General features: G+C 43.2%; 2 protein-coding genes across 3 annotated transcripts; one reads left to right on the plus strand and one right to left on the minus strand.

Annotated features, from left to right (window-relative positions):
• Positions 1-242: 242 nt before the first annotated feature.
• On the plus strand, positions 243-10,859 carry LOC308127382 (chloride anion exchanger-like; the record flags this gene model as incomplete). Its single annotated transcript, XM_080492404.1, has 19 exons — positions 243-370; positions 453-592; positions 3,084-3,194; positions 3,359-3,519; positions 3,603-3,767; positions 3,887-4,039; positions 5,550-5,632; positions 5,724-5,871; positions 6,108-6,221; positions 6,383-6,460; positions 6,537-6,632; positions 6,711-6,817; positions 8,149-8,218; positions 8,307-8,399; positions 8,486-8,572; positions 8,650-8,868; positions 9,004-9,058; positions 9,587-9,723; positions 10,482-10,859. The coding sequence occupies 19 exons, from the start codon at positions 243-245 to the stop codon at positions 10,500-10,502; spliced, it is 2,166 nt and encodes a 721-aa protein (XP_080348530.1). The 3' UTR covers positions 10,503-10,859.
• Positions 10,860-11,868: 1,009 nt separating this feature from the next.
• On the minus strand, positions 11,869-20,500 carry cbll1 (Cbl proto-oncogene-like 1, E3 ubiquitin protein ligase). 2 transcript variants are annotated; one of them, XM_080491828.1, is made up of 6 exons: positions 20,466-20,500; positions 17,346-17,492; positions 14,557-14,663; positions 14,386-14,469; positions 14,231-14,304; positions 11,869-13,193 (listed from the first exon to the last, which is right to left on the minus strand). In XM_080491828.1, the coding sequence occupies exons 1-6, from the start codon at positions 20,476-20,478 to the stop codon at positions 12,179-12,181; spliced, it is 1,440 nt and encodes a 479-aa protein (XP_080347954.1). In that variant the 5' UTR covers positions 20,479-20,500; the 3' UTR covers positions 11,869-12,178. The 2 variants fall into 2 exon arrangements, with proteins under 2 accessions (XP_080347954.1, XP_080347953.1); XM_080491827.1 differs by having other exon boundaries at positions 17,328-17,492.
• Positions 20,501-23,104: the final 2,604 nt, after the last annotated feature.

The raw sequence follows: 23,104 nt of genomic DNA on the forward strand, positions 1-23,104 counted from the left end.
ACACAAACATCTTGCATACAGCAAAGTGGGAAAATAAATGAAGATGGGATGCGTCCAAAAAAATGGTCATAAATCCATTTGTGTTAATGATTGAACAGAGCCATGACAAAACCGGCACCAAGATGAGATCGATGTCAGATCTCCGCTTCTAATCCAGAGGGCAAAGGTTCCCTCACGGGATCCGTCTCCTGAGACATTCCCTCTGCACAGTAGTGTGACTCTCCGACACCTGAGACGCCAGGATGGCGACTCGGAGGAAACATTACGTGATGAATCGGCGGGTGTACTCGGAGGACAGCTTTACTGCGGAGCACGAGAGAATCTCCAGGAGACACAAAACCATCCTGGGCCATGTCAAGGACTGTTTCAGGTACGTGAGCTTGTTGCTCCCTATTATGATTTTTAAACGAAGTGAATCTGAGGAAAACTTGCCTCGCTTGCGTCTCCAACAGTTGCGATTCAAAGCGAGCCAAGAACGCCGCGCTGACTCTTCTGCCCATCATCGGCTGGATGAGGAGCTACAAAATCAAAGAGTGGCTGCTGGGCGACCTGGTGTCTGGGATCAGCACCGGGCTCGTGGCCATCATGCAGGGTGAGCCGCTCACTGATCCTTCACAGCCGCTCGGGGGAAGAAGTTCCATCCCAGATCTTTGAGGGGAACATTGTGGCTGGCGATGCTCACACCTCATATAGAGGACATCCAGACCAGCGTCCTGGGGCTCTATGGCGACAACGTAGTGCGAAACACAAAAATATGTCTGAATAGATTCATCTTTTGTTTTTTAGATATTGATTTGCACCCAGTGCTCATTTAAGGAGAAAGCTTTGTCTTCTGGTTAAATAGGGTTTAAAAAAAAAAAAAAAAAGTGAATACATAAAACAGATAAAATGACTTAAGTGGCTAAAGAGTTTAAACCGCTATGAAAAAAAAGGAAAAGCAGAAGAAATTTTAATAAGTCATTTAGTCAATATGGCTAAAGCAGCCATAATGGCCAAGCCATAGTAAGATCCCATTGTATAATAATAATAATAATAATAATAATAACTTTGAAAACCGTACAATGGGTAAAAATTCTAAAACAGCTAAATCTACCAAAAATCTGATTTTGCAGTCTAGTGTGGAGATGTGCAATATCTTATCATAGTCTTATCTTATCATATCAGTATCTCTTATCGTTAAACTAAATGTGATCTCAAAGAAATGTCGTTCAAGATAAGATAACGGGCTGCACACATGGAAACGAAATCACGCAACAACAACATAAAGATACACGGAAGCACCGGATGCAAATCAGAACTGTCAAATGTTCTTATAGGCGTGGGTCAGTATAGTGGTAGTTTCAAGGCTTTTACTTATTTTAAGAATTAACTAGGAAACAGAGTCTGTGGAGGAACAACTAATGTATGAGAACTACTGTACACGCCATTGTATATGGATCGCAAACACTGTTCACACTTTCCTTTTCTTAAAATTCCTCAAGGTGTATTGGAAAGTGTAAGGATCATCACTGAGCATGAGACAGAAACAGGTGTGGCAACAACCTGTAGCTCCTCCATGTGGGGAAAACCAGCTGCACTCATTTCCTTGTATGGACTTCCCTGTTTCACCTGCTGTGTCAGTAAATATGATGATAATGAACTTTTCCACAGTTAACGGTGGACTGAAGTATGCTATCATTAAATATAGAGTCTATCATGGGGGGTAGACTTCAATAAAATGACCTTATTCCTTTACAGTATGACATGATGAGGTGTTTTGATATTTAGGGTGGTGTTGACTTTGTGGAGTCATGAAAACCTGCAATCCCTCCACACTCAGGGCTTTTTAGCATAAATATTGTATATTTATAAGTTATTTATAAGTCGCTCTGGAGTTTACGTCGCACAAGTCAAATATATGCGTCATGAAGAGGAAAAAAATCATATATAAGTTGCATATTTGTCCATTTATTTCACAAAAGCCTCGACCAAGAACAGACATTTAATCTGGAAGGGCAAGTTATTCTGTCTCATGGTTTTCAGTGTGAAAATGACCATCGGTGGAAAGTTTGGTTCGTCTCCACAACTCTCCAGCTCCACTGTGAAGTGTGATTTCTCCTGACCAGTTCTCACTATATCTCACTATATTCAAATTTCTCTGTTCGTTCTCTGCAACACTTCGGCCCGTGGGGATGTCTAGCGGTCTAACAGTGGTCAGCATGTTACCGACCATGTTTTACTTCAAATAAATAAAAGGGATGTAGAGCCAGCCTTTGGTTTGCTCTCTTTTGGTTATCACAGGAACAAAAACCCAGTCTTCTTTAAGGTCATTTTGTACTCATTGCATAGTATTTTTGAATATTAAAGTACATTTAGGGGAATAATTCAAATCGTATACACTAAGACTACAACTCGAACCTGCAGAAATATACAGTGTGACTTTCTACTTGCGGAAGAATTGCGGATATACTTATCAAATTAAAATGACAAAATAGGCGTTCGTGGAAAATCATATAGGTGAAACATTTACAGAAGGCTGTTTGCTTTATTATCCATTCATTCATCCTTCCATCTTCTTTATGTCCAACTTAGTGTTGCTGGGAGCCAAAGCAGCTCTGAGCAAAGGCAGGACGTCCTGGATAGTCTGAACACAGAGACAATCACAGCAACTTACCAGAGTATCCATAAGTCGACTTACTGGATATGTCATATGAAGACAGCATGCCACCAGAGATAAACTCTTCATGTGGATCACCACACCATTTAACAATATTATCTCATGTTAAAGGAATAAGCCTGGCATTCGATAGTTTGGGATTAGAAACGTGCTTCGAGTTCTATGAAATGTGTAGATTCTTTGTTGTAACTTGAGCACTTATGAGGTACAACAACCATCCAGAAGAACAAAAAGATTCTGTTCATGGTGCGATTGATAAAGGACGCGGAAGCAGAAAGAAATATGGAGGAAAATGGTGACGTAGCTAACAGCTTATGAGTCGAAAAGGACTCATTTTCATGAGTCCTACAATATTTTTCCCCATTTAAACAAAAGCTGCGCCTCACTTGAACCTTGAGAGTCTTTCTCTTGCTGTGAACTCACTCAGGTCTCGCCTTCTCCCTGCTGGCTGAGCTGCCTCCCATTTACGGCCTCTACACAGCTTTCTTCCCCATGCTGACATACTTCTTCTTCGGTACCTCAAGGCACATATCTGTAGGTATGTAAACAAAAGAAATGTGTTTTCAACTTTTTACATTGTCAAGGGAAGGCTTTCTGTCATAAATGTACCAACCAAAGGTGTTTTTAGTGTTTTATCATCTTGAGTAGAAGCGATAAGATAAGATGTGATGCTGTGCCCCTCCACACCTGCCTTCCCTGCAGGGTCCTTCCCAGTCCTGAGCCTCATGATCGGAGCTGTGGTCCTCCGTCTGGTCCCGACAGAAGGACCGTCGGCCGATTTCGAAGCTTTCGAGGGTCTGAACAAGACGGAGCAGAGAGTCCTGGTTGCTTCCTCCATCACGTTCCTCATGGGAATTTACCAGGTAGCTCAGAGTCTCTCATTGTTCCACCGTCCAGCCAGAGTTCCCAGAGGAGTTGTAACGCCCGGCTTTTGTGTCACGTGCAGCTAGCCATGGGTGTTCTGCAGGTGGGCTTCGTCGTGGTGTACCTGTCAGACACGCTGGTGTCGGGCTTCACCACAGCAGCTGCCGTCCACATCCTGGTGTCCCAGCTGAAGTTCGTGTTGGGACTGAACGTTGGGGGCCTGAGTGGTATCCTTTCTCTCATTTATGTAAGTCCAGCATGTGTCTGATGGGACTTCTGAAGCTGTAGAGGTTTTTGAACGTTTACATCATTAAGACAAAAGGTGAGGAAAGGACAAAGCTCACCTGATTGTTTGCTCTTTAACAGACGTTGGAGAAAATCTTTGATGTCATTACACTAACCAACATCTGTGACCTGGTGATGTCCATCATCATCATGGTGGTGGTCTTCATAGTGAAGGAGCTGAATGACCGCTACAGAGCCAAGCTGCCCGTCCCCATCCCCATAGAGGCCATCATGGTGAGGAAACTCTTACGCAAGCTTTCATACATATATTGAATATCATATATAATATAAATATTTTACTCAAACATGAAAGCCAACAAAGAATCACACCACGTACAGTCTGTAGGTGGATGAGTACCTGTGATCAACCAAGACAAAGCAAAAAAGAAGTGCAGGAAAGATGGAGAAGGTGGAGTGACCGACGTGAACCTGGAAATGTAGTATGAATGGAGTGAGCACGCTAACGACAGTGTAGCCAGGTGGCCGGTGAGCTTCAGCCCCAGTGTAGAGCGGTTGTCTCTCAACTGGAATGTTGTAGGTTCAATTCCCATCTCTGCCTGCCCAGTGGTTCCCAACCAGATCCATGATTTGTTTTTAAGGTAGGAGTGTCAAAGTTTGAAACTTCAAGCCGAAGCGACACCAGATCACCAAACAACTAAAGAGTTCATCCTCAGAGAGAAATAACTCATTACAGAAAATAATGAAGAAACTATTTCACATATCGGCTGTTATGAAGTTCTTTCAACTTTCTTGTAATTGTATGGCTTGTGGGGGTCGCCTGGGTTTACAATGGTAAACATTCCTCAAGTAAAAGGTTTAGAATCACTGATCTTGAGGAAGGTTTTGTAGATGAAATTGGACAATTCAGAGGATTCATGAAGGAGAACAGCTCAGCAAGCTCACTGCTGAATCTTGTAAGAGGAAGAAAACATCAGTCTGTGTTTCCACATGTTGAAGGTGAGATGATTTGACTTTACCTATAACCACTGCCAGTGGGGGGGCGCTCATTCTCAAAACCTGGACATTTGAAAATGTAATGCCACAATGAGCCAGAACAGACTAATCACCTCTCTGATGGTTATTGAGAAATGATGTTCTTTACTATCCTCATCAAAGCTTCTCAGCCAGGAAAAGAAGAAAGAGCCCAGGAAAGGTAAAGTGTTAACTGGGCTTCTCTTCATTGGTGCCATTGTGATACTTATATTTCCTGCTTCTGGGTTGCTGTCTATTGTTCAATTTGTTTTTGCTCATCTCCTTGATTTGCTTTAGTAAATCAGGCTGGTCTGTGCTGCTGCTGCTGCTGCAGATGTTGTGTCTTGGTTTTTATATATGTTGCTTTGGGTGACTGTCCTCCGGTCCTCTGAAATAAACACTGTTCAACCTGAAGTCTGCTTTTGGGTTGGAACCGATTCGTGATAGATCATAGATGACATTTCAAAATATTTTTGCAGTTATTTTACTTTATCTCAGGTTTAGACCTTGATCAGCAGGTTCCTAAATCCATCAAGCAAAACAGAGTGAATAATGGTTTAGAACTAAATTTCTCACGGGCCGTTTGTCATTTTTAATACTGAAATTTGGCGGAAATCCAATGTTTTAATGTGTTTTCACAGATTTAAAAAGAATTTCTCTGAAAAGGGACCAACAAGTTTTGGGAATAATGTGGACGGCCTGCTAATGAAATGTTAGTTTGGTATAAGATCTATTTAAATTGAAGTTGACGGACGTCTTTTCTTATACACAGACGATCATAGCGTGTGGAGTGTCCTACGCCTTCGACTTCCAGAACAGATACCAAGTTACAGTTGTTGGCAAAATGATTAGCGGGTACGTTTGATGCGGTTTCCATCAACTTCCTTGAGTTTGGTCACATGTTTGAGATGCTTCATATCCTCAGTTGAAACCATTCATCTTTCAGGTTTGAGCCTCCAACGGCGCCGAGCATCGAAGTCTTTGAGGAAAGTGCTTTGGAGTCCTTCCCCATCGCCATCGTCGGGTTTGCTGTTGGCTTTTCTGTGGCTAAAGTCTATTCTATCAAGCATGACTACAACATTGATGGGAACCAGGTGACTTGCATAAAATAGGCACTGCTTTATTTGTCTGGCACACAGGATGGATGGACGTTAATCAGTTACTGATTTTATATGAAAACAAAAGCGTGACATTCCTCATGATGTGACTTATTCAGATATAAATGTATTTTCTTGAAGCCAAGATGGATGTGGATTGCTGGACTGAACAAGCAGATATAAAACAAAAAAAAAAGAATTCCTATCATAGTCTTGACCTTTCTCCATTCCAGGAGCTCATCGCTTTTGGGATCAGCAACATATTCGGTGCGAGCTTCAGCTCGTTCGCGGCCAGCACCGCTCTCTCCAGGACTGCAGTGCAGGAAAGCTCAGGAGGCAAAACACAGGTCACACAACAAAACCACACCTTCCACAGCATCTACCTCATGAATGGCAAACTTTTATGTCGGATTAGTCTGCAGATATAACTGACGTTGCCAAAAGCTATCCATTTACTGCCCGAGTTATGCCTTCACAATGACACATTAACTTTTTACTCCCACTGCAGATTGCAGGCCTGGTCTCGGCCATGATGGCCATGATCGTTACACTGGCACTTGGCTTCCTTCTGGAACCGCTTCCAACGGTAAGAGTCATCACTTCAATGTGTCATACATGTTTGGTTTGACATCGCATGACTTGTATACTGATTTTGTGTGCAGTCTGTTTTGGGCGCGTTGGTGATCATCAACCTGAAGGGCATGCTGATGCAGTGCCGGGAAATCCCATACTTGTGGCGACGGGACAAACTTGAATGTGTAAGTTCTCATGAACTGCTTCACTGGATTGAATTGCCTGTTTCGTCTCGGTGGCTGACCTCAGGCGTTTCTCTGTAGATGGTGTGGGTCGGGACGTTTTTGGCAGCCACTCTGCTCGGACTGGATCTGGGTCTGGCGGTGGGATTGGGGATAGAGCTTCTCACTGTCATCCTCAGGACTCAGTTGTAATTATCCATTTTCTGTGGTTTGACATCAGCTTCTTAAAAAGTTTGGTTTGGATAAGCTACTGGTTCTTTGTTGAAGAAAGCTGCGGCTGTGTTAGCACGGCGGCTAAATGATCAACTGTGAGGGTTATCAAATAATTGGTTTTATTATCATTTTGTGAACGGGATGGAACTGTCCCAATCTTTTTCGATAAAGTCGTGTCAACCACGTCTTTAGTTAAATGATACAGATACAACAATGAGCTCTAACACTAAAAACCATCAACCTAATTCTGTGTAGGTCAAACAAAGACAGTCAAAAAAAAGACTTGTGAATGTGTGCTCTGGTAGCAGGCGACCTGGAAGGTGCAAACTTTATCATTCAAAACTTGTTTTTCCAGATGATTTGAAATCCAAGTCAACACCTCGACACTGATTTATTTCTTCCGGGGGGTGGAAAGCCTTCCTGCCCAGAAAACTCCACAAGTCAAAAAGAATTGTACGTGCAGTTTTTTAACTTGTTGTTATGCGTCAGAGTAAAATAATGAGAAAATAGCAGAATCCAAGGTTTTCCAGTAGAATATTAACTACAGCAAAAATTCTGAACCGTTTTCTCGAGGGACCAGATTTTTACCCAAGTAAACCTGGACCACGCCCAGTACCATTGCAAAAGAGTTGAAGGAACCTCATAACTCATCGGATGTGAAATACAGTTTCTTCGTTCTATTCTGTATTGATGAGTTCCTTTTCTCGGAGCATAAACTCTTTGGGTTTAAACTCTGTCTCAAGGTGTTAAAAGTTTAAAACTTTAATTTGCCAGTTTTTCACCACAAAAGGTGTATACAACTCTAAGTTTGTCCATTGCTTCAATTAAGCCATATTCTATGTAACCATCTTGGTGAACGCTCCTTCTTCCAAGTGCATTCTGGGTCCGTGTCGCTCCAGGTAATTTCTGCACATGGAGACTTCGTAAAAGACGGCGTAATTCTTCAGACCGGATCTGACAGATGTGATGCGTTATACCTTCTGGAACCTTTCTATTGAGTTCTGGTGAATAAATAGCTGGATCAGACGCCGCAGGAAAGCCTCCACTTCACCGTTGGCATCCTGTCTTCAGTTCAATAGTCTTAATTCCTTGTGGGACATAAGTGTTGAAAAGCGGCGTGACCCTCATGTGTTGCTCACAACTGTTTGGTGACGTACAATCAGACGACTGGTTCCACTGGAACACAGCGTTGTTTATTTCAGGTGTCAGTGATCAGAATGTCACGGTTGTAGCTGTTGTGGTTGTACTTGAACTGGCTTTTACAGACAAATGGATTCAGTATTCTGACTCTATTCATGTTTGTCAGCCCCCGTTGTTCTGTCTTGGCTAACATCCCTGGAACCGACCTCTACAGAGATCGCAAAGATTACCCTCATGTGAGTTTAATAAAGCGCAAGGTCAATGAAAGGTAACAATAATCAATGCGGTTTAATGATTTCAGTCCATGATAATGCCTCTTCCCAGATATCGGAACCAAATGGAGTCAAAATCTTCCGGATACCTTCACCTATCTTTTTTGCCAACATAGAGTTCTTCAAGGACAAGCTAGTGGAAGCCGTATGTACCGCAGTCAATCCACCTGCCTCATTTTCAATCCAGGATAAATAATCTGGAATAAACGTGATGCCAACACTTTGTTCCAGGTTGGCTTTAAACCGCTGAGGGTTCTGAGGAAGAGGAACAAGGCTCTTCGGAAACTCAAGAATTCCCTGGATCCTGAAACTGCGACGGTGAGAAATCATATGATGTAGAGAACATAAACGTTGTGGTTTAGGGAGTTTATTTTTTTACTGCGTCTGTCCTACAGAATAGCTTTGGGAATCAAATCTCAACATCTTACGACACTTACATCAGCATGGAGGAGTTGGACCAGCCTGAAGACGTCAAGGAGCGTCAGTGGCAGATAGACTGGAGCGCCGAGCTTCCCGAAGGCATCAGCATTCCCAAAGTGGACATCCACAGCCTGATCCTTGACTTCTCTGCAGTCTCCTTCCTGGACATCTCTGCCCTGAAGGGACTCAAAGTGGTAACAAGAGTTCATATCGTTTACAAATTGAAGCCATGATCTCTCCTGTGGCACATTTCCTCCGTTTAAAACAGCAACAGCAAACACCTTTTTCTCACCAATGGTAATGCGACTAAAGCCTTCCCTCCTCCTCAGGCGCTCAAAGAGTTCATCCAAATTGATGTGGATGTTTACATCGTTTCTTGTGATGGTGAGTTTCATTAGATATCCTGAGCAAACATTAGCTGGAGCTCAATCACGACTGCAGAGTCATTTTCTGTCTGGAGCCCAGATCCACAGACACTCAAGCTAATCTAGTGTGAACGATGAGGCAGCTGGTTTTCTGGTCGACTTCTCCTACAAGTCCTTCTTTTAAGATCATATTGCATCTTCTTTTTTTTTTAAATTGTGATACGTCCTGTCCTTAGTGGCCTTGTTGTGTCGTCTTGTGATCCCGTTGCATCTGTTCTTCATCATTACAAAATATCCAGAAAAGATTTTGGTTATTCTGTAATCATGTAGTCAATTTCTGTTATTTGTCCATTTGAGAGTTTCTGGGTTTGCATCTCTTTGTGTGCATTCTGTGGCCTCTTTATCTTATTAATGAAGTTTTCATCAGTTTGTGGTTATAATGCATCCATCTGTGATCATTCGAGAGGTCTATTTGGTCATTTGGCACACCCCTTTTTTACAGATTTGTATTAATTTGACGTGATTTTGCACTTTTTTTTGCTGACAGTCTATATCCTGGAGAAACTATACAGCTGCATGTTCTTTGACGATAAGATTCAAACCTCCATCTTTTTCCCAACCCTGCACGACGCCGTGCTGCACGCGCTGGAAAAGCACAAGGACAGCTGGAGGAAAGGCCAAGTGGTAAGAAAAGCTTGATGGATTCCATAATATACACGAGGAAGAAAAGCCTGTTGGAAATGCTCAGCTAGTGTTGGTCAAATCTGTGTTTCCTTAACAAATAAACTGAACATACTCCAGCATTGGCATTGGTCACAATTTGAAAACGCCTGATCAAAATTTTTCGGCCTGAATTTGAGCAGCGAAACCAACTGAGATCAAAGATCTCCTCATCAGAGATAAAAACTTCCGCAGCTGAGTTACTGCCGCCTGTATAACTCAGTTAAAAAAGAAATAAAACTTTAAACTTGATTGCGCAAGCTACTTACATAAGAACAGTAGTTAATGTGATCACGGGAGACCCTTGCACGCACATAATCTGGATTCCAGAGTTTACAGGTTTGATTCAAGAACAGAAAATCTGAACCCTGACGTTTCCGTCTGTAAATGATTCCATGAATTCTGTGCTGCATATTTGAAAACTTTGCACAGCCCAAAATAGCAAATTATATATGGACAAGATGTTGTGCTGTTAAAATGGATTTCACTTATTTTACTTTTCCACAGCTTGACCAGTCCCCTAAGCGCTTTACATTGGCAATCACAATCACAATCACACTTTCACACACACAGCAGCGGAGGCAGCGGCCATTTAAAGTGCTCAATCCATCCATTGGGAGCGATTTGGAGTTCAGGGTCTTGCTCAATGACCCTTCAGATGTGAATGAAAACCTTGCTGAAATCATAGCAGTGATGATGGTTGAATTCTTTATTTTTTGCAGCTATCACACAGCAAACTTTAGGAGAGCAACAGTCTGCGCCGATGTCTGTGCAGACAGAGGATCATGGCTGATAGCAGTGAAACTCCGGTCGTACAGGCCTGCTGTCGAAGCGCTGATCTTCTGTGTTGCTACGACGCGGTTCTCTGGAGAAGCATTTCAAAGGATTTCTCACGACCATCACTTCCTCTTCCTCTTCACAATCACCTGTTTGTCACATTCATTCCCTGTTACGCTTCACTGTGACGTCACGTTTCAAATTGTTTCTGTTGCAATGAATCCTGAACAGTCGGCCGCCAGATGTTGGATTTGTAAATCACCTTCATACTGTGAAAGTTTGTATTTCAGATCAATTGAATTAAAATGTACATGATTTTCCCAACATTCAGGCTGTGTCATGCTTTCCTAAAACTAACGACGTTGAAGCTGGCGTTGTGTTCCAGTTGTCTGATGACTTCCTGGGACCAGTTTATGAAAACGCTGCAAGTCAGAAAACAGTACCGACCCTTCCACGGTACTCTACAAACACCATCCTGGTTCTAGATTGTTAGAGAGGCAGCGAAGACTCAAGCATGGATTTTCAGCAGGGAGCCAAGGGTTTTGCTCCGGGAGCAACGGTACATGTTTTTAGGGACTGTGGGAGGAAACCAACACACACACAGGGAGAACATAGAGAAAGGCCCCGGGCTGGGTTTGAACCAGGGCCTTCAGGCCTTGACACCAGAGCGTTAACCACTGAGCCACTTCCATAGTTTCTATTGCTTCTTTTAATGTGTTTTTTAGGTTGAACTTTAATATGAGAAGACAATGATCACATGCTGTAAAAGCCTACAAAGGTAAAACGTTCCACCTGTGGGTAAAGAATAGGAAAGTCTGAAAACACATTTTTCACTTTGATACATTGGCGCACATTTCTTTATACCGAAACGCTTTTTGCTGAGTAATGAATGAATACTTTGATTTATCATCTACAACCATACAGGATCGGCATCTCTGGACTCGTCTTTTCTCCTTCCTTAATCGAAAGAGGCCCATTTAAAAAGAAAGTTGTCCAACCTGATAACTATGTTCCAAATAAGATGTACCGATATTCACAGAGAACAAAAAAGACTGAGGCAGGCACATTAAGAGTTGATTTCAAGGACACTTCGTAGGAGTGGCTGGGAAAGCAATAAGCCGTATGATAAGTGAAAAGATACGAGATGATGGCATCTTGTTAAATATATACTGGTTTTCAGTCAAAACAAGTGCAAATTACATGATATTGTCGGGACAAAACGTGGTTGCAGCTGATCGCGACATTCGGATATTAGATCAGAACCAAACTGGACGACTACCTGGACGATCCTTCAGCTGCAACCGCAGACAAGGATGAGAGAAACCTGTTGTTAAAAATTTATTGAGACAGAAAGAGGAGAGGTGTTTTGGATGTACAGTGAACGTGTGAGACACTGGCTGACATATATACAAAGATGTTTATTGATAGCTATTAGAAAAACGGACATTCCTGCTTTATTTCAGGTCACTCAACAATTCAACGGGACGTTGAGCACAGTTAACTAAAGTGTGCACCACATACACATTTGGTTGGGGCAGTTTTGTCCAAATCGTAGTCGTCCTGAGGTCTACCATCACATTTTTCAGACAAGTAGCACGGAACAGAACGACGCCGGTCCGATTCCCGTCATTCACTTGGCAGTTTACTGATAATAGGGCCGATAGCGGCCCTGATCTGGGTGGTGCGGCCCGGGCATCTGGCCCTGCGGAGGGGGGCCTTGCATCCGCGGAGGGGGGGGCCCCCTTGGTGCGGGCCACATTCCGGGACTGAGCCCCCCCGGCTGGCTGAACGGGGGGCTCAGGGTGCCCTGGTCCTCGGGGAATTGCTGCATGGAGTTGGGGTTATAGTGGTGGGGTGGGGGGGCATTTACAGGGGGGCCGCTATGCTGCGGTGGAGGTCCTGGGTGTGGGTGGTTCATATAGGGGGGAAGCTGGCCCAGGATGTGGCCTGGTGGCGGAGTGATGGGTGGGGGGGCTGTGGACATGGGGGGTGGAGGGGCCTGGTTGTACACCATGTGTGGTGTCCCGGAGCCCTGCGGGGGATGCTGCATGGGGTGGGTGAGTGGCGGGGGAGGCGGAGGCGGCGGGCCGAAGTGCTGCTGCGGCGGTGCCATCATGTGGTGAGAGTGCGACACTACGGGGGGCTGGCCGGGATAGTCCCCCGGGTGGTGGTGGGGCGGCTGGCCGGGGCCGGGCCCGCCGGGGTGGGGGTCCCGAGAGGACGAGGAGTCGTCCTGGATGGGGACGGTGATGAGGTTGCTGTGCGTGCGGGTCGTCACCGTGGCGATGCGGAACGTCTCGGGGCCGAGAGCGGAGGTCGGCGGCGGGCCGTCGTGGGGGGTGGGTGGCGGCGGCTGGCTGTAGGGGTCGTGGCTGTGCTGGAGTGGGTTGGGAATGTGGACGTGGTTCTTGGGCAGGTGGGGCGGAGGCACGCGGTACCGCTCCGATATGTCGGAGGTCGGGGGCATGTGCACGGTCTCCTGGCGGCCCGCCGAGGACTTGGCGGCGCGCATGTGCCGGTGGTTGACGTGGGCCTGGAGGTCCCGCTGGGACAGGTAGGTGCGCTTGCATCCGGGCACCACGCTGCACATGTAGAGGGAACCGCGCTGGCACTGCTCGATGCGCTGCACCGGGTCAGTGCAGTTATACAGCGTCAGGCTGAACACAGGGACAAAACATCCACACACAACTTAAAACACGTGAACAACACTTCCAAGTAGTGGTGACCAAATGAAGCCCCGTCAAGCTTCAACCGCTTATTTATTTTCAGACTCCACCAGACGGCACTATTGGTTTCAAAATGGATGAAGCGAAGCGGAACAATGAAGTGTGCTTTCAAACATTTGTTGAATAGACAGCGCCACCTAGTGGCTTCAGAAAACAAAGACAGGGGTTCATGAAACGTCATTTGGCCGTCACCACTTCCAAGACCTTCGGAAATTAAATGTATATTTCAACAGGTTTAATTTGGGGTGGAAACTAAGTTCTCTGGGGACTGAACACAAATCTCCACGGAAACTAGTTTAAAGTGAGAGACCAGTTGAAACAACTGTCGATTTTCAGCAACATTTTGGACATTGTGCCTGAAAACGGTGCAGATCAACAGTCCTTTAAAAACGTATTACTATATATCAGAATTTAAATGCTCCAAAGGACTTTGTACTGTGAAGAACTTCCTGAAGCATTTAAACCTTCAGAATGTTCAGTTGAAGCATATTATCATTTTTATATTAAACAATTATCACCATGTATATTATCTGAGAAACACCAGAATAATGTCAATGGCATTTTCTACTTGTATGAATTTATACGTGTACATATGACACTTGGTGGTCTGTCCACTGGAATGTCCGTGTTCTCCCACTGTTCATGTTTATAGAGTTTTGTTCTCTGCTGTATGTGTGTGTGGTTTCATTACTTGAACAACCAGCAGCAGCCACTCGTGGCCTGGCATACTAACTCCATTGCTTTCAGTGTTTCTGTTTCAATGCAAACAGACATTGTTTTCCAGACTGTTGCGACGTTTCAACACAAAACATTCCTAAAACGATGCGTTTTCACTCGTGGCTTAATACTGACCATTCAAATAGTTCCATTTCAGTCTTGTCAGTCTGCCCTCTTCACCAACTTACACATATCCGATTTATAAATTGTTCCACTGCCTTGAGAAAATAAATTCAGGATTGCTGTCTCACCCTGGGCACATCTTCTCGCCTTTCTTCTCATGAAGCAGAGCGCAGTCGTAGCAGAAAACGTGTTTGCAGGGAATCTGAGGAGGCGGAGGACACAGAGTTACACATGTGAAGCGTCTCGGCTCGCGTCACACCAGCCAAGGGGGCGGAGCACGTACCATCCGCCCGTACAGATGAATGGGGAGGCCACATTTGTCACAGAAGTGAATGGGAACCTCGTCTCTCTCTCCAATCAGATTCAACTGCAGGGAACAAGAGCAGCAGGTCACACTTACAGCTTGTTAACACCGAATACTATTATAGTCCTCTGGCTCCGCACGGTAACTTACTTTGTAGTCCCAGTACAGCACCTGGGGGAACCTCCTCTGGCCTGCGAACACGTCACCGGATTTAGCACCACAGTCGAAGCGGTCCTCCTGCTTGAAGCCGAAGTTATCTGTGACACACAACACACTAATGTTAATGATGCAGAGGTGGCGAGAGAGCCGTCGCTCCGGACAACGGCGCCGTCTTCGCCAAGGTGTCAACAGACAAACTGGAGATCGTGATGCCGAGACGGTTCATACTTATTTGTATTTAATTCTGACACTGTGACTACAAATGTTTCTTCCCTTAAATAGTGATGTTAAACTCTTTTTAAAACGCTTTTAAACCTCAGTTGATTGATTAGAATATATATGGGAAATTGAAAATGGCATTCACGGTGTGATCTGAACGAATGAAAAAAAAAAAGGTATATATATTAAGTGTTTCCTCTATATTCATTCAGCAGAGGTGGGCCGCCATTCCTAAATGCTCAAGCTCAGGGGAACCGACTGAACACAGGCAGTATTTTGGCTGCTAAAACCAGTTTAAGTAGCAGCAGCTGTTTTAGGCAGCGAGCCTCCAGCTGTTATTTGGACGAACACAGCCGAAAAAGTGGATTGTTCGCTCAAAGCCCTCTAAAATATGTGAATGGTCGAACCTCGAATGAGTGAAATCGTAGTTCACCTAATGAGCGGACAGCCTCCAGCAGGGGGTGCTGCTGTGAAGTTTACATCAGTCAAACGTCAGGCCTAAGGACCAAAACCGGCCGCTCAAGGCTCCAATCCGGCCCCACAAACCACCAAGCAAGAAGGATATATAGGAGTTATAGGAGGGTTTTTTAATATTTCACTGTATTTTGCACCAGAATGTTTGATTAAAATTGACTTTTTGTTGAGATTGTAGACATTTTCAGTACTAATTGTTCGATCTTGCAAAATTATACAGTTTCAACACGTACAATGTGGCCACAACAAGGCAAAACTTTTATTATAGCAATATTTTACTGGTCTGACCACTCAAGAGGAAAGTGGACACGTCTACGGGCAAATTTTCTCTCCGTGAAAAAAAAAAATCTCGACTTTGATTTTCGACTTTTTCTGGGGCCATGACGGGTTTTTTTTTTTTAGCCTCCGAATTATTTTTTCTTTTTCAGTGGCCCTAATACTCTTCCGTAGTATTGCTCTTGATAAAGGAAGGCAATCATTATATGCAGATTGGGTTAAGTGACGACAACGCCCTCTGGTGGTGAAAAACTACAACTCCATTTAAATATCATTACTATCTTCTTTCGCATTTAAAGGTAAGGTTTCTGCAATTCCCAAAATCTTTTTTTATGTCGTGGTAAATGGAAAGAAAAACAGAATGCAATGACTTGTTAATCTCATAAAGTTTTCCAGTCAAACATCAACAAGCTGCGAAAACTGACATTTTATGGAAATAAATTGCTTCAGGTGAATTTCATTGCAGCAAAGTTGGGACAGGCTGAAAGAATTGGCACCAAAAGTAGGAACAGGACAGTAACATGAGGGGGAATAAAAGAGTGTTTCAGAGAGCAACCGCTCAGACGTCAAGACAGAAGTTTAACAATCTGTGTCTAAAACTTGTGAAATGTTAAAGATCAACACATCTACAGCGTCTAAACCATCAAAAGATTGAGCAAAGCAGGAGAAATCGATGCAAAGGACAAGGCCAAAGGTCAAAACTATATGAAACTGCATGCTGGTGAGCTTCAGGTACTCCAGATAAAGTCTCTTTCAGGGAACGCCTGAGTATTTTGACAAGACTTTTCTAAACTACATTCTGTCCCCATCACTTCAAGCTTCACTGCAGCACACACCTTTCACCATTGGTAATAATTCAGAGCACCATGAAACAAAATAAAACACTAAAAAAAGGTCCCAGGGCTGGTGAATGGCTAAAATCCTGCAGCAGACAAAAAGGGGACAACATTTGTCTCCCAAACCTCCAACAACTCATCACTTCTCAGATGTCCACACAGAAATTAAACAGCCCTGCCCTCACTGTCTGAGATGTGTCGCTGTCATGAAATTCAAAATGAGCTCATGTTCCCGGTAAAATGAGTCACAAATCATTGCATTTTGGATTTAATTCAACAGTGTCCCAACCTTTCGGAAATTGAGGTTTATCTTGATACAAGTTATCACTTAACATTAAGTGAATGCTTGATGTGATGAGGTCTTGATTCTTTTGTCACACTAAGTGGTAGTTTAAGATATATGTGGAATTGTTGGGCTTTCTCTGTAAATGTGCTTTCCAATGACTGTGTTGTAGTTGGCAGTATGTGAATAAAGTTAAATTGAATATATAGATATACATGAAATGTAATAGATAGCAATAACTCCGACTGTGATTTTAGGAAAAACAATCCACCATCAGTGTTCTTTCTACTGCGTCTGAATCAACCGCGGCCTTCAACCGTATCCGGCCGCTGCTCATGAATTCTATCAGTGGTTTAAAATATTGTCTGAAAGTGGCTTTTTCAGCCAATCTGAATGCAACAGATTAAAACGTGTAAAACAAACTACACACAAAATGTGAGAAATTCCATCTCCTTACAGTCGATCAGTGTGTGTGTGTGTGTGTGTGTGTGTGTGTGTGTGTGTGTGTGTGTGTGTGTGTGTGCATTGCGCACACACAACAGAGAAACTCCAGCTGGCCATGTAAGTTTTGGATTCCGACACTTCCGAATCCGCTCTGCAGGATCCTTGGTTTGAGGCGGCACTGTGGAACCACAGCGCTAACAGGCATGCTGCACTTTGAACAGTGCGCCTACCATCATCTCCAGGATCACCTTTACACGGTCTGCCGGGGGGTCTCTGCACTCGCGGCTGAGGCTTGCTCCTTATCGGCTGCTTGGATATGAGCTTGATGGGGATCCGTCTGCGAACGTCCGGGCCTCCCAAACTCCCAGAGCCATCGCTTCCTTGAAGATCATTGTCTGTTAAGCACAGACAAAACACCAGCAACTTAATCACCAGTGACATTTGGACCTGCAGAGTTAGCCAGTGATTCGGATTAACTGGTGACGGACTTCCTTTAGCGTCCGTCGTCGTTGCCAATAACAGCCGATGATAAAAAAACTTAGCTTTCTTGGCGAACACCATTTAGCCACATTTACAATGAAGTTTTGAAGTGTTGCATCATTCAGGAGTCTAATTTTAACATCTGTGGTTACTGGCGAGCACAAAAGGTCGAGGTCGCTCACCAGTTAACAAGGAAATTTAGTTTATGTTTTTGACAAGGAAAGTGCGGAAAAAAGCGCTCCGGTTTCTTTTTTCTTTTATTTTGTACTCCGGTTTCCAAGAGGTCTGAAACAAATCGGCCTCGACGGGGTACGCGAGCACTCCAACCCGAGATCCGCAATTGAATAAGCGCTTCATACTCAACATTATTTACCGACAATATACCTGGACACAACTTCAAAATAAAAGTCAAACAACGTATTTTAAAATCAGTATTCTCTCAAACCGAGCTTGTACTTTGAAAAGAATACTGGATGCTCATGCGTAAATGACATGGCGTTTGCGTCCATGTGAGAGTGCGCATGCGTAACTGACGCAAACAACACGTGGAACCTCCGTAAATCTAATGCATCATTGGGGGGGGGGGGGGGGGGGGGGGGGGGGGGGGGGGGGCAGAGAGAGAGAGAGAGAGAGAGAGAATGACTGCTGCTACATTCACAAGTGCGCAACTGTGTTCTCTTGTTATTTGGAAAAGTATCGAAATACATGGGGGTATCTGTATCCACACCAAAATGTTGGCATCGTGACAACACTAAAATATACATATATATATATATATATATATATATATATATATGGTTATAAATGCCACTGAGCTTAATTCATACTCCATATGCAAACAATTAGCGAAGGCTATGCGTAGCTGCAAACCACCAGTATAGTATCGCTTTAAACGCGTCAGTACCGCGATACCAATACAGTACAGGTATACCGAACAACCCTAATATATATATATATATATATATACACACATACATTTAATTATAATGGCATTCAATATGTAGCTAAAGGTTAGTATTCATAGTTTAAAAAAGTGGTATCCCTAAACAATATGCAGTAAACATTAAAAATTGCGAATACACGGACATTCGTATCGACAAACGATAAAGTTGGATTGCCATTACGGGTGCTACATCTATTAAACTAACAAGTCCCAGGAGAATATGGACTGGGAGTCATGACATCCTGAAGGCAAATATTATTGTTATCGTCCATCTTCTGAGCATGTGCAGAAGAAGCCTTTTCTACAGCCGTGGTGTGCACAGGCAGTGGCAACGTTTCCAGCGTCTATACAGACGCAAGACCCCAAACGTTTCAGAAAGGTTTTGTTCTCCCTTGCCCGCTTACATAACGATGGAGTTGGAGCCTTTTTAAAAAGTTCTACCATGGGAGCCATTTCCAAAATGATATTAAAGTTTTGCATTTTCAGGAAAATTATGTTCTCAGGTAGAATCGTACTTGATTTTCAGGTAGCACCAACATTTAAGTAGCAACCCTTACTGACGTGTTTATATATATATAGCCCAGAGCGAGAGATGACAAGGAACTTTTTCTTGCAATAAATATAGTAGAAATATAAAGTATTGACTATATTTTCAAAACACAAAGCATTTTAACATCAGACATACAATATGAAATGCAGGAAAGGTTGAGGGCACATATTTGCAGAGACTTGGAAGAGATTTTACACTAAAAGTAAAAGTCCACCTGTCAAGTTAAGCAAATGACAACAACACTAATGGTGTGAGGAAAGAGTGCGACTTCAAAGACACATCTAAGAGTGACGATCAATGTGTGTGATGTTCATTTAGATGGTAAAGTTTTTTACAGTTTGTTGGTGAAGTTGTTTTGATCAGTACATAGAGGAATACATTTTGTCCAAAGGTCTTATGGCTCTTGTTGTGTGCATCAGAGCCAGAACGTTCAAAGCTGCAGTTTGCATGTTCTCAGTCAAGTTCTTTATTTGTCTCAAACAATATTTATACAAAGTATAATGTGCAGTGAAGTGTTTTCTCCTTGAGGTACTTTAGCTTCTTCCTACTTTTAAATTATTTAGAATTTTGTTGGAGCTGACTTCAGGCTGCAGATGTGCAAGTGAGTGGGAAGCAAGACATTTAAAAACATTACAGATCGACGTTTTTACAGTTTTTTGTTTTTTTTTAATAGAACATGTCGGAGATAAAACACGAGCTGTCATGTTTAAGAGTAAAGCGTTAACAGTACAACTGTTCACAGTGAAGTTTCACCCAACATGTTTGGCTCAAAATGTCACACACTGACAGAAACTTTCAAAGGACCAGTGACAAACACCAAAGAGAATCTGAAGATATGAAAGTGACAGTTCTGAAGTTCGGGTGAGCAATTGCGTCAACATGTCAACCACATCATAGCAAGAGAGCTGAACAGTTGTGGATTAATTTAAAAAAAAAAGAAAAAAACTACTGGAAATAAGCACAGGACTTACAAACTATGTGTTGACTGGCGTTCTGCTAGCATTAGCCAGTTAGCGTTCGCGCCCCAGAGCAGCCGCAGTTAGCGCAACACGAACAAACACGTACAGAACCTGTGATTCTTAGTTCAGCGGAGAATGGGTACGATCATGGATGCAATACGGCTCGGGGGTTATTTTAATAATTCGAGAATCAACTTTAGACGAGAAGCGGTGCTGTAGCGTTCCTCCGAAGCTCGCCCGTCTCGGATTAGCATGCTAGTTGCAGCATCGCTGCTTTAATAAAGCTCCAGAGGAAGACGCGGCAGAGAGGAACCCGGGACGGTACCGTTACAGATGTTTAACACGCGCTGGAAAGCCACACCAAAAGCAGAGTGGAGGAAAATATCACACTTTTAATGAGTTTGTTAAGGTCGGCCCGACTTAGCCTTTGGCTTACCGCTTGGGTCCATGATCCAACGAGTGAACGCAATGCATTGTGGGATACGAAGGACGGGTGAGGAGGAGTCCTGGAAACGCAGGAGACAAATCTCGCGAGAATTAAAGGGGCAAAGACAATAATAATAATAATAACAATAATAATAATAATAATATAATTTGTAGTGCACTTTACAATTAGTAATTAGAACGTGCTACATAAAAAGAAGAAATAAAAACCATTAAAACAACAACATATAAACACCAAAAACAGCAATAAAGAAAATCTATTAAAACTGAGAAACAGGAAGGTTTTTAGTAGAAATCAATATATAGGATATGTGCTGATATCCTGATATTTTTTTAAACAAAATATTACCGATGCAGATAACAATATACTGATGCTTCTGATGCTTTAATACTGACAACATTAAAGTTCTCCTATTATACAGCTGTTCAACAATTCCACATGGGTCTTGTTGGTCCAAAATTGTTTTATCTAAAGTTTATTGTGCCAAATCCAGCATCCAGCATCATAGGAGCTGCATTTAGAATCTGCTGGGTCTGTGTGAGCTGGACTGGCTCCGCCCACACATGCCCATCTTGAGAAGAGGAGGAAGTACTTCCTCTTGTGGTGCCATGTGCCAGAGCAGAGCTGCCTAATTGTAGGAGGAGTCAAAGGGAGGGCCTACCTTGATTGGGATTGGCTAAACCTCCGATGACACGATATAGGGTTTGATTTCTGATTGGCTCGTAGGAGCATAAACTTTATAAGAAATTAAACAAGCCAGGGAGAGTTAACACCCTCATGAACCAGCTCGACTCGACCGCCGCCGAAAATAAACACGACAGAAACCATCCTTGACCTCCAGGCACACAGCATGTGGGACAATTTTGTTTTCACCGGCATTCCTGAACACCCCACAGACAATCCGGAAAAACTGTTTAGGATTTTCTGACTCTCCAACTCAAACTACCTCCCGACACCGTCACATTCCACCGCGTTCACCATATGGGTCAGAAAAACTCCACCAGAAAAACTCTGCCCGCGCCCGATTGTTGCTAAATTCGACCATTTTAAACAGAAACAATGGATACAACAACAAGGAAGACAGCTTCAAGGAAAAGACTATGGACTAAACGACCAGTTTCCGAAAGAAATCCTGCTCCGCCATAAACAGCTTCACCCCATCTGCAAAGTCATGATTCAACAAGGAAGACAGGCCGTCATCTCCGAGGGACAATTATACCGAGATAAGGACAAAACCCCCTGGCTCTTCTAACCTCCATGCTCTCCCATATACTGTACTCTCTTTATCTTATTAAATGGACACTGACAAACATTAACGAGAACCATCGATACAATTCGAAAATACATTACGGCACTATTGTCTCCACACAAGATGGAGAACACAAGATGCGCCCTGATCAGAAACGGGACTCTTCACAATCTTTGTTTAAATGTTTTTTTTAAATATGTACCCACACCTCTTTTGCAATGTACATGTTATGTTTTAGTCTTTGTTTTCTCCTCTATGTGCTTTTTTATGTTATACTGGCAGCAAAAATGTTCGATATATGTACAAAATGTTTTACACACACACACACACACACACACACACACACACACACACACACACACACACACACACACACACACACACACACACACACACACACACACACACACACACACACACACACACACACACACACACACACAATACAGTAAAACTTCTGATGTAGGAACGCCCTAAGATCCAAAGGCAAATATCCCCTAAAAACAGGTGTCCTCTCTCCATAGGGACGGGTCACAAGGACAAATTGTAGGACCAGTTGATGTTGAACGAACCAAACTCCAAATATATTATGATTATTTAAAAGCAATTAACTGAACGAATACAAAGATGTATACAATATAAATATATATATATGTACTTGTACATAAGATGTATAGAAAACAATTATTAAATAAGATTTAATTTACTTCGCAGGGACCACATACAGTCCAGTTTCATCCTGAGTGGACCAGACTGGTAAAATATTACTATAATAACCTTTAAATTTACACTTCAAATTTTTTCTTTGTTGTGGTCACAGTGTATGTGATGAAATTGTCAATATTTTTGCAAGATCAAACAGTTAATACTGAAAATGATTACAATCTCAATATAAGGTCAATTTTAATGAATCATTCTGGTGCAAAATACAATGAAATGTAAAATAAAAAAACGTGTATAAATCCTATATAACCTCCTTGCTTGGTGAGTCCAGATTGGAGCTTCTTGAGAGTCGGTTTTGGCCCACGGGCTTTATGTTCTCTGCTGTTAAGGCAAAGTGAAACGTTCGTGTGCGCAGAGGACGCGTGACGTCAAAATTGCCATTCACCCTGTGCGCGAGGCTCCGACCCTCTGCGGTCGAACATGCAAACCTGTGCGCGCGCGCCGACTGCGTATGCACCAGAGCTACTGGACGCTTGTGTGAGGAGATCTTCCGTCTCGCCGTGTGAACAATCATAATTTAATGTAAAATAAAGATCCAGAGGCTCAGAACTCCTGAAGTGAAACTACTTGAGGAAAGGTGGAGAACGCCGGGCAGCAGAAGTGGAGATATTTTTGGTATCGTTACGCTCGTGCGGTCAAGCCAGCCGTCCCTGGTTAC

Source organism: Lipophrys pholis, assembly GCF_963383615.2.
Source record: "Lipophrys pholis genome assembly, chromosome: 22".
In the NCBI taxonomy this organism is placed as follows: Eukaryota; Metazoa; Chordata; class Actinopteri; order Blenniiformes; family Blenniidae; genus Lipophrys; species Lipophrys pholis.

What these genes read in the sequence shown, in the direction of transcription:
- cbll1 (XM_080491827.1), bottom strand. An exon ending in AGGTGATCCTGGAGATGATG is followed by an intron (nt 14,664 to 17,327) that starts GTAGGCGCACTG and finishes TGTGTGTCACAG; the next exon opens with ATAACTTCGGCTTCAAGCAG. An exon ending in TGCTGTACTGGGACTACAAA is followed by an intron (nt 14,470 to 14,556) that starts GTAAGTTACCGT and finishes TGTTCCCTGCAG; the next exon opens with TTGAATCTGATTGGAGAGAG.